General features: G+C 40.5%; 2 protein-coding genes across 2 annotated transcripts; both read left to right on the top strand.

Annotated features, from left to right (window-relative positions):
- The first annotated feature begins 3,860 nt into the window (after positions 1 to 3,860).
- On the top strand, positions 3,861 to 7,907 carry LOC129742343 (uncharacterized protein K02A2.6-like). Its single transcript, XM_055734235.1, has 3 exons — positions 3,861 to 3,906; positions 5,439 to 6,577; positions 6,630 to 7,907. The coding sequence occupies exons 1-3, from the start codon at positions 3,861 to 3,863 to the stop codon at positions 7,905 to 7,907; spliced, it is 2,463 nt and encodes an 820-aa protein (XP_055590210.1).
- An 850-nt stretch (positions 7,908 to 8,757) lies between these two features.
- Positions 8,758 to 9,498, top strand: LOC129742342 (uncharacterized protein K02A2.6-like). Its single transcript, XM_055734234.1, has one exon. It carries the CDS (start codon positions 8,758 to 8,760, stop codon positions 9,496 to 9,498), a length of 741 nt encoding a protein of 246 aa, XP_055590209.1.
- Positions 9,499 to 11,887: the final 2,389 nt, after the last annotated feature.

Below are 11,887 nucleotides of genomic sequence, written 5' to 3'. Positions count from 1 at the left end.
ATTCCTTGGGAAAAAATCAAACATTATCATCAATTTAAATTCATTCACTCAACGAAAAATCTTTAGAATACGTCTATTTTCACATAATAACCAACAAATAACATAAAAAAATTTGAATACTTCTTCTTTCTCAAAGTTAGCATCCATTTTTCAGAGTTTACTTAAAGACAATACTGAATAGCCCTAAAGTTACAATAATATTCTGAATCAGTTAAGCGTTCTAGGAGCACGTTAAATCAATGCAATGTAAATAACTTTGGTTATGAAGAAAATATTGTTTGAGGAGGGTCATCCAAATTTTTATAGATCTTGATTTTTCGACAGAATCTTAGGTGCACAAAGGTTTTTTACGCGATATTATATCCACCGTTTATGTACATGTAGGACACGAAATATTTCTCTCAAATAACGTGTTAATTTGCAAGAACCGTGAAGAATAACGGTGTTTATGATAAAAAATCGTGTAAATAGAAGTAATGTAAGAAAAACTGAGCCAAATCAATCCGCGTTACAAGAAAACCTTAGTGTATCTATAAATAAATTTTGCTGATGGTATACGTGTGGTATACGTATAAGTTTGGCAATACAATAAAGCTTTTTTAAGAGTTTTTTAAATGTCCCGCTTTTTTCGGCAGTGTCCCGCTTTTTTGTTGTGAAATGTCCCGCTTTTCTCTGAAAGTATCTGGCAAGCCTACGTTAACTGGCGCGTTTGGGTACACACATATGCCCACTTTGCCCCTAACGAAATGGAAATCATACTTCAGAAAGCCTTTTGGAATTTGACGATTAAGAGGTTTATGATTGGTTTAAATGTTCCAGTTTATATATTTATGGTAAAGAAAAGTCCCCTGTTCAAAACTATTGTCGAATTTATTGGATTGCATTCTTCATTATCAAGTTATATAAGATTCTTCTTAACGTGGGCGTCTTCCCCCAGTTCCGCTATCACTATTTCGATTTGAATAAAACTTCGTTTTCGTTTGCCATCAATCTACATCTGTCTGTTACATCCCAGCATTAGCCAATGAATCCTAATGTCTGGCAGTTTTCATAGTAGAAAGCGGACTTTAAAATTAGCACATGCCTTTCATTACTCATGCAGGCACGTACAGAGCTAGCAAAATAATTGAAGGAACACACAAAAGTCCCACAAAGCAGCAGGAAAATTAGAAGAAATGTGCTTCGAGACACACTCTTCATCCCCGTTTTTTACGACCCCAAAAGTTGAAAGCACAGTAGGGTTAGTTGCCCTACTTTGGACCCTTTAAGCGGTGGTTTTTAAATAATCACGCTTTTCTCATAAACAAACGGGAGCTTTCTATCTTTAAAGAAATTTATTTATAGTTCATTATCTTATCTACAAGTTTCAATGAGAATTTTCAACAAAGGTTTCGCTTTTATTGAAAGATTTGCATAGATATTGATGACCAAAATTTCCATCTTTGAACCTACTGTTCCTATTTTGGTTCTGTACTGGTACCTTCAATTGGACCTATATCTAAAATTCTTATAAAATATATGATTTTTGGAAAATAAATAAATAAATTCATTAAAAGTGTAATCTTCAATTGAATATTACCATAAAAAATATTACAGCTTTTTCACGACTAAAAAAACTTACATTTCTGTCAAGAATATTTTAAACACTTTTACTCCCCGTCAGCTCTATCAGCAGAAAAATAGCTCAAATTTTAATATGTCTAATAACTTATAGTTTATTTGCGTAAAGCTAAAAAAAATGTAAGATATGTTCAACATTGGTTCTGAATTATGCCCCAATTAAAAATTCGCACTTTTGTTGATTTGTTTGGTATTCACACAAAGTTTTTGTTATGTTAGGTCTAAAAATGGAACATTGAAGTCAAAGTCTCCTATATTTGGACCCTTTACAAATTTTCCGGGTTTTCCATTGATTTTCATTTAGTTTTGGAAAAATAGGTAATCTGGTTCATATTCTCCATAGTGAAAGTAATAACCCTTTAAATATTGGCTTGGACACTGAAAAAACATGATTTTTCCTTATTTCCTCTCATTTCTCAAAACGCACCCCACTAACTGAGCTGTCTAATTTACCACTGAATAGGTGGCACATTTTTAAAAACGTTGAAAATTTTATGAGAAAGACTTTTTATGGCAAAAAGCGGCATGGAAGGATTCAGGAAGAATGAGAGTTCATTGTGCACATAGCAGCATCTTTGTCCTTTGCAAGCAAAATGAATTATTTACAATTTTCGGCATTTTAGGACTAAAGTAGGCTCTAGGACCAAAGAAGGAGCACTCACCCTATGTGTTACTGAGTATTTGGACGCGTTCATATGTGCTCCACCATACATGTTCGGGGGGAAAACACCCACACTTTCTCCCCCACATTTCTCCAACAACCCCAATCCATTCAGCTCCAAATGCGACAAGCAAAGCGCGTTTTTATGTTGCATCGTAAAAATATTGCATGACATGTATGACTGTGTTATTTGTGGCTTTCTTTTTTTCCGTCGGAGCAGCAAAATGATGATGGAAAGGTGAGGTTGTGAATGAAACATAACTAACTACTATACAGAATGGGAACGGAGCACACACACACAGCTTCTCTTTTGTCAACTCTTCTAATGGATTATGGGAACCCTCAACCTATGAAATGGCATGAACAATACCCATTCAGCGTGAGTTGAACCCGAATTTGTTGTACCCCGAATGGCATTTATGCATGCTTGAGCCGAGAAGGATTATTTACCGAGATGAAAAAATGTCCATAAAATAATACAACGATACAATGGGTTTTTTTTTAAATTCGTCAGATGATTTGGTAACTGGAAATTTTAAGTGTTGAATATTTGAGGATACTCTGGATAAAAAAAAAATTTAAAAATTATTTCATTAGAGACGAGACAACAATTTTAAAAGATTAAAATTTATTATTCCATCTCAATCAGAATTACATTTTTCTGTCTTATATGGGTTTAAATAAACCCATTTATGGATTGTCTCAAATCCACTCCGAAAGGCATTATATCGAAATTCGTTCTCGGTGATGTTACTTACAGTTACAGCATGTTATTGATAGACCAATCAATTCCGCCTACTGGCTGTGGGGTTGTTGGGAGGAAACTAAACGAAATAGTTTTCTGAACACATATCTACATATTAGGAGCCATGCGGACCATCAACTTTTCGTTACCTTCATCCCGTTGTACATGAGGATGCCACCTAGCATGAGGTGAATCCTATAAAATTAATTGAACATGCATAACTGGACCATTCGTTTATAGATTATTGATAACAATGGTTCCCAGATAGTTTTTAATGTGAGCTCCAAATTAATTTTGAATTGAAGAATATTTCAATGTTACACATTAGTGTAGAGATGAGAGAAAGGATACGCAGGAAATGAAAGTTGTATTTGGTAACACTAAAGAAAAGTGAAATAAAACAAAATTCTATGGCAGACTTTTATATTTTGGCAACACTTGGCAAGACAAACAACAAATTCAGTCATTGATCTATTCTGGTATGCGACAGACGTATCTGAGTGAATCTCACTGAAAAGTATTGCTTTGAGGACGAGGAAATCGGATCCATAACAACCAATTCGAGCAGTTTGGCTATCGAACACAGAGCTGATATTCCGCGATATTTGTTAACATCTCTCATATCTCCTTTTTTGTGAACAGGGAACATGACATGTTCAGCTTACATTGTAAGCTTCTTTCCAGAGCGAGGGAAAGATTGTGGAGTCCAGCGAAACTGGAGAAACATGTCTGATGGGAGTCAGCAAATGTTGCATGAAACGTTTCTAGAAGATAGATGGTATCCCGTCAGCACTCGTAGATGATGAATTTTTAAGCTTTGCTGTCGCTTTTAAAATGGCTGTGTCATCGAAGGGAATACTGTTTAAGCAAAAATCTAGAGGTGCGATATTTCCTACAGCCATACCAAGTAGCTCTGAGGAAATGGACCCAGTTGTGAAAATGCTAGAAAATTTCTTAGCACAGAGATTGCATATTTAAAGATCGATGTTCGCTGAGTAGCCGTTAAAAAACATTTGGGACGGAAGCCCGGATTCTTTCCGCTGATTTTTGACGTACCTCCAGAAAGATTTCGGGTTTTTTCTTAAAATTGCGATGTAGCCGGTGGAGCTAGTTCAAGCAGCAACGCCTACTTCTTTTTTTGTACGTCGTGTTCAGCTTGCGGTATTCTTCCTTTGTGCAGAGGGACTTTTGCTTGCTGAAGTTTCGAAGAGCACGGTTTTTAGAAGTCTTTAGTCGTCGCAGTTGATTAGTGAACCAGGAAGGCCGTGGGTTGGAGGGTAAGCTATGTTTCGGAACATGTCGGTCGATTATGTAGTTCAGTATGTTTGAAAAAGTCGCAGCGGTTGCATCGGGATTAGATATATCGAGTTCGTTCTCCCATTCGATAGAATCCAGGACGAGGGAAATAGCTTCGTGTAGTCGACGTTTTTGAAGTCCTGGTAGAAGGGAGCGGTTTCCTGTATTAGAGCATTAATTCTAACTAGTGACATCGAGTGAGACCACTAAAGCTGGCAGATGAGAAACAACTTTAACAAGAGGAGCAGGAGCTAAGGGAACATCCATAAATGACGTAGCTTTTTTTTGAGTTTTTATACCACCCCCCTCCCCCCTCGTAGCATTTCGTCACAAAGTCATAGACCCCCCCTAGATAATAACGTAGCTTTAATAAACCCCCCCCCATTTTTAAAAATCTGTTTTTAATTTTTACTTTTATTATCAGTGTGATGCAGAGTGCGGACCTGTCGACATGTTCTCAGAACACTGCCTGGAGTGCGGCCCTGGCTGAGTAATGCGGGAGACATTCATTCGGATATTGGAAAGTGTTGAGTAAGCGTGGTATAAATAAACGTTTGTGAAATTAAATATTTATCCGAGTTTTACTGGTTAATTGCGTGTCACGGTCCCCATAATTACACGGGGTATAACATTGGCGACGAGGTGTAACTGGACAGGTAAGAAAAGCTAAATTTTCAACAAAAATTTAGTAGAGATTTTTTTTTTCTTTGCTTTGTTTGCTCCAGCCATCATACGGCTGGTTAATTTTGAGGTTATGATGACAATATTATGTTTTTGAAGGTGACGCCGCCGTGTTTAGCGTTAGCCAATCTGCCGGAAAGCAGTGTTTTTAAACAAATCGTCGCTGGGAGCGATAGACTACAGAGTAGCGACTGCTAACATAGCAGAGAAATAAAATTAGTCGCTGAGAGCGATAGGCTACAAGGTAGCGGCTGTGGCAGCGTTTAACGTCACTTAATGTGATAGGCTACGAAATAGCGGCTGCACAGCGGATTACGAAAAGCTCACAAGAAGCTTAGTTCAGTCTGTCTAAAGAACAGAAAGCGGAATCCATCAGGTAAAAAAATAATAATAAAAAAAAATCAGTTATTGTTAACCATAGATATTGGATTTCAGGATCCATCAGGCATGGAGAAGTGGCTATTCCCCGTAACATTGTTCGGTACGAATGGATCAAGTATAAGCGAAATTTCGATTTCATCGTTGCGGCTTCAGGGGAGACCGACAAAACTCGTATCAAGAATATTTTTCTTGCACGAGCCGGACCAGACCTCCAGGAGGTATTCGCGTCGATCCCGGGTGCCGATGTGGCTGAAAACGGAAACGAGGGGATTGACCCATACGCGGTCGCTATACAGCATCTAGACGCATACTTCTCCCCTAAGCAACACGAGACGTTTGAGAGGAATGTTTTCTGGACACTCAAACCGAATCCGGAGGAGACAATCGGAAAGTTTATGTTGCGTTGTCAGGATCAGGCTAGCAAGTGTAACTTTGGAAGTACGGCTCAGGAAAGCAGAGCCATAAGTGTCATTGACAAAGTCATTCTTTTTGCCCCTAATGATCTGAAAGAACAACTTTTGCAAAAAGATGCACTCGATATTGACCAAGTCGCTAAAATTGTCAGTTCATATGAGTCGGTGAAGCATCAAGCTCAGCTGATGAATATGTCATCTTCGGGAGCCTCCGAGTCCTTTAGGATAAATAGTGATGAGAGGAGTAGCATCAACCAAATCCGATTTCCCTCCTTCAACGAATGTAGAAGATGTGGAAACGACAAACATCGGGCTAACGATCTTAAGTGTCCAGCTCGTAAAAAGGAGTGTGGCAAGTGCAAACGAATGGGACATTATGCCGTAAAATGTCGAACACCTACAACTAAAAGGAAGTTTGCGGAAGAAAATAGACCAGGTCCTAGCAACAGATTCAAGAGATACCGCATAAACGAGATCGAGAGCGACAGGGAAAGGGAATCTCGAAGTTTCATATTTAATATAAACGACGGCGGAGAATTACTTTGGCTCAAGCTTGGTGGAGTAACGTTACAGTTACTGATCGATTCGGGCTGCATGAAAAATATAATCAATGAAAAGGCGTGGGAATACTTGAAGAACAATGGAGCGAAGATAAGAAACCAAGTGAAGCATTGCAGCGAAGTGTTTCTGCCGTATGGGGAAAAAGCCAAACCGTTGACTGTCCTTGGGAAGTTTGACGCATGCATATCAATTGATGACGAAGGAAAGCTCATTGAAGAGGTAAGTAAAATAAAATTTACAACATATTTTTTTAAAAAAATTATTCTCACAGGTTGCGACGTTTTACGTGGTACTCGGAGGCCAACAGTGCTTGTTAGGTCGTACCACAGCCATGAGTCTGGGGGTTTTATGTATCGGATTACCGAGCACTCACGGAATTAACATGATTGAGTCTACGCAAAAACGGCCATTCCCCAGAATCAAAGGCGTTCAAATCGAGATACCTATTGACACAAGTGTTGCGCCGGTGTGCCAACATCCTCGTCGTCCCCCAATTGCTCTTTTATCCAAAATAGAGGAAAAGCTAACCTCTTTGCTTGTTAGTGACATCATCGAGCCGGTAGAAGGCGGCTGTCAATGGGTTTCACCATTAGTAACAGTGGTTAAGGATAATGGGGACCTTCGATTGTGTGTCGACATGCGCCGCGCAAACCAGGCGATTTTGCGAGAACGTCATATTATGCCCACGATTGAGGATTTTTTGCCCAGATTCACGTCTGCGAAGTATTTTAGTCGTCTCGACATAAAAGAGGCTTTTCATCAAGTGGAGTTGAAAGAAGAAAGCCGTTACATAACAACCTTCATAACCCACATGGGCCTCTTTCGCTATAAACGGCTGATGTACGGAATTGTAGTTGCTCCAGAGATCTTCCAGCGAATCTTGGAGCAAGTTTTGAGTCGCTGCAAAAACACCGTCAATTTTATCGACGATATCCTTGTCTTTGGTAGCACAGAAGAAGAACATGATGCGGAACTAAAGGTAGTACTATCGATTCTGAAAGATCGTGAAATCCTCTTAAACCAAGAGAAATGTCTGTTCAAGGTTAATAGTTTGGAATTTCTCGGACACACGATCTCGTCGGAAGGCATCAGACCGTCAAACCGTAAAGTTGAGGCTCTTCAAAGATTTCGACCACCAATCACCGCCGAGGAGGTACGAAGTTTCCTTGGGTTAGTGACGTACGTCGGACGCTTCCTCCCGAATCTAGCAACAATAACAGCACCGCTTCGCGAACTGACCCGGTCCGGCATTAAATTCGTATGGGGGACAAAACAAGAGGAATCCTTCATGAAGATTAAGAACATGATCAGTAATGTGCAGCAATTGTATTTTTTCGATAACACCTTCCGAACTAGGCTTATCGCGGATGCATCACCAGTAGCGTTGGGGGCGGTTTTAATACAATTCGAAGGTTCATCTGATTGCGAGCCACGACCGATTGCATACGCCAGCAAGAGTCTAACAAGCACCGAACAGAGATACTGTCAGACTGAGAAAGAGGCATTAGCCTTAGATTGGGGGGTAGAAAGGTTTGCGGTATATCTTTAGGGGAGGACTTTCGAGCTTGAGACGGACCATAAACCGCTAGAAGCGATTTTTCGACCAACATCTCGGCCATGTGCTCGTGTGGAACGATGGGTTCTGCGCCTCCAGTCTTTTTCTTTCATAGTGAAATACCGTCAAGGATCATCCAACATAGCGGACCCCCTATCTCGTCTGGTGAATAATCCGCCATCGGAGACGTTTGACGCGGAAAGTAAGTTCATGGTTTTAGCGGTAATGGAGTCCGCTGCAATCGACGTACAAGAACTTGAAGATGCCACCCGATCGGATTCAGTTCTCAACAGTGTCAAAGAATGTTTGCGGTCAGGAAATTGGGACAAAGAGCAGGCTAAACCATTTTCTTCATTCAAGGACGAACTTGGATTGGTAGGAGATTTGTTGGTCCGGGGAAACAAACTTGTCGTACCTATTGAACTTAAATCAAGAATGCTTGACATTGCCCATGAAGGACATCCGGGAGAGTCCTTAATGAAACGCCGTCTCCGTGAGCGCGTGTGGTGGCCGGGCATGGATAAAGATGCCGTGTCCCGAGTAAAGACGTGTGAAGGCTGTCGTCTGGTTGGACTACCAAGCAAACCGGAACCGATGAGCCGTCGCCCTCTTCCTTCTGGACCATGGATCGACACCGCTATTGATTTTTTGGGTCCTCTGCCATGTGGTTCTTATCTTTTGGTTATCATCGACTATTATAGCCGTTATAAAGAAATTGAAATCATGTCGAAAATAACCGCTAAAGATACCATTAACAAGCTTGACAGAATCTTCACTCGCTTAGGTTACCCTCGTACCATTTACGCTCGACAATGCCAAGCAGTTTATCGGCACTGAACTAGAGATGTACTGCAAGTACCACGGAATCACGTTGAATCATTCGACACCGTACTGGCCGCAAGAGAACGGCCTGGTGGAGCGACAGAACAGATCTCTCATAAAACGCCTTCAGATCAGTGCTGCCTTCGGAAGAGACTGGAAACAGGACCTGCAGGACTATCTTATCATGTACTATACGACGCCTCATTCCATAACCGGGAAAACGCCCACCGAACTAATGTATGGCCACACAATTCGATCTAAGCTCCCAGCAATTGGAGATGTTGAGACGGTTCCGCCACAAACAGAGTTCAGAGATCGGGACCAACAATTGAAAGAAAAGGGGAAGGAAATGGAAGACACTCGTCGTCGTGCAAGGAAGTCTTCAATAGAGTCAGGGGATACGGTTCTTATGCAGAACTTAAAACCTGGAAACAAGCTGCTCACCACCTTCAGCCCAAAACAATACCTTGTTCTGTCACGGTCTGGCTCACGGGCAACAGTCGAAGACCTCCAGAATGGCAAATCATATGATAGGAACGTTGCGCATCTTAAAAAGATTGTTCAGCCAGAGATTGTATCAGACGGGGTACCTTTCAATAACAGTGACGATCAAGATGAGTTGCAGGCGTCATCTGAAGAGGATTTCCATGGCTTTGATTCAGAGGTAACGAATTCCGAGACTAATTCATCTGAACCCATCATACCTGCTCGCCAGCGCAGATCAGCCAAGAAACCTAGTCGGTTCAATGACTACTACATGTAGCTTCTCAAATTCAAAGAAAGGGAGATGTGATGCAGAGTGCGGACCTGTCGACATGTTCTCAGAACACTGCCTGGAGTGCGGCCCTGGCTGAGTAATGCGGGAGACATTCATTCGGATATTGGAAAGTGTTGAGTAAGCGTGGTATAAATAAACGTTTGTGAAATTAAATATTTATCCGAGTTTTACTGGTTAATTGCGTGTCACGGTCCCCATAATTACACGGGGTATAACAATCAGCTTTTTGCAAGATTAATACAAAAATTAACAAAAAAAGGGAAAGAAGTTATAAATGGAAGTTTAAAAAAACACATCAATCAGTCAAAAAAAATCAAGCTACCTTTTAACAAACAGGATAGCTAGTAAGTGTTCAATCAGTTGCCTCGGTCCAAATTATCTCCATTCGCTGCCTCCACCCACTCTCTATCGTCCTCCGGAGTGATGATCAGCACTTCGTGTCCTCTTTTGCTTACAATTCGCTTTGGACGAATCTTTCTATCCGAGGCTGGGGCCTTGTGGATTTTGCTATGCTCCTTTTGGAGAACATTTGAAGCAAAATATAAATTGCACGTCTTGCATGTACGCTCCTTGATACGCTTGAAAACAGTCGGGCAGTAGGAGTCAAAAGCTACATGTTCAGACTGGATTGAATTAGGCATCATTTTGCTCAATTTTGATTTTTTTTCTTCAATATTGAATTAAAGCTACGTAGCTTTACTTGAACCCCTACCCCCCTCTCGTCACACATCGTCACACAAATTCAAACTCCCCCCCCTCCCCCTCAGATGCTACGTCATTTATGGATGTTCCCTAAATCAATAGTCGGATTCCTGAATCCTTCGTTTATGAAGCAGAGGTCTAGCATACGGCCGTTTTCGTTTTCAAAGCTGTTGATCTGGCGAAGAGTCGCAGTGCTCAAAGAGTCCAGAAAGATGTTGGAAGGATCCGAGAAATTGGAGCGCATAAGATCTGGGAACAAAAAGCCGCCATTGGAAGGGCACCATTTAAAGCCAGGCATGTTGAAATCACCGATCACAAGTTTTAAATGTAAACCACAAGTACCAAAAGTGCAAGCCCAAGCAACCAAAAGTCACATATTTACTTGAATTAAGGCATTGACAGTTACATATTGGCTGACAAAGAGAATCAACTGCCCAATTCCCTTTAGTGAACTTTATGTACTCATTAATGAACTTGAAAGTTGCAAAAGTGATTTATATGTACGCTGTATGTGACTTGTTTTGCCCAATTCCCATTAGTGAACTATATGTGCTCATTAACGAACTTGAAAGCTGCAAAAGTGATCTATACGTACGTTATACGGGACTTAAGTCACATAAAGGGCACAAAAGTGCTCAATACGGGATTTGGTAAGTCACATAAAGGGCACAAAAGTGCTCAAACGGGATTTGATAAGTCACAAAAAGTGCATTGATGTGCTTTCAAAATTAAATCACCTCTTCGAGTTTTAGTTTCAGTTAGAACAACATCTAGGCGTGGTCTCGTGGTAGCGTGTTCGATTCTCACCACGAAGGTCGGGGTTCGATCCCCAAGCCGGGCAAGTTTTTTTCAATAAGTAATTTTGTACTTGAGTGACCATTCTGATGCGATAAATGTAGGAAATGTAGGAAAGAGGAAATTGCGCAATTTGTCGAGTTTGAAATCCGGCGCGTGGCATCATGGCGGCACCGGTACAGAATACAGTAAATAATCAAGAGAAGGTGATATGAACCAAAGCCAACGGTTCAGTTGAGATAGAGAGAAATTTTTTTGCTCATTTTGCGATTTTTTGGAAGCTGAATTAAGAGGCCGCTGGAAGCTGAATAGAAGATCATTAAGACTTGTTTTGGAACTTGAAAGCATCAATAAGAACTTAAATTTTGAGCTGCATAGAACGTACTTCATATCAATGATGGGGCTGAGTAAGCGTTTTTGTATCTGTTTTATGGGACTTTTGGTTGCTTGGGAGTTCACTCGTGTTGGGGGAAAGTGGGGAAAGTGGTAGAAGTTTTGACACTTGTAGCACATTTTGAGAATTTTACCATGCAAAAATGTTTTCAATGTGAAAGAAATTTTGCCATTTTTGCATCAAAGCATGTGAGAATACAATACGTGTTGTAAAAACTCTTGAAGGCCACAGATCTTGAAATGTTTTCGCATGGTAAAGTTTTAAAAATGGGCTAAAAGTGTCAACATTTCGACCACTTTCTCCCAAAACCAGTGAACTTGCTCTAAGCCAATTTAAACTAAATACAAAGTTATAAAAGTACATACTTGTTTGTTTGGAACAATTTGGCCAAATTGCCCGGTTTTATCCGTGTTTGCTCGGATATTTAACATTAAATTTGGGAAAAGTCCAGTCCCGCATGGTTGCCGGGATTGAAAAATCCCG

The sequence above is a fragment of the Uranotaenia lowii genome, chromosome 2, assembly GCF_029784155.1.
Source record: "Uranotaenia lowii strain MFRU-FL chromosome 2, ASM2978415v1, whole genome shotgun sequence".
Classification (NCBI taxonomy): Eukaryota; Metazoa; Arthropoda; class Insecta; order Diptera; family Culicidae; genus Uranotaenia; species Uranotaenia lowii.
The sequence above is the reverse complement of the archived record's forward strand: the minus strand, read 5'-3'. Positions and strand labels throughout refer to the sequence as shown.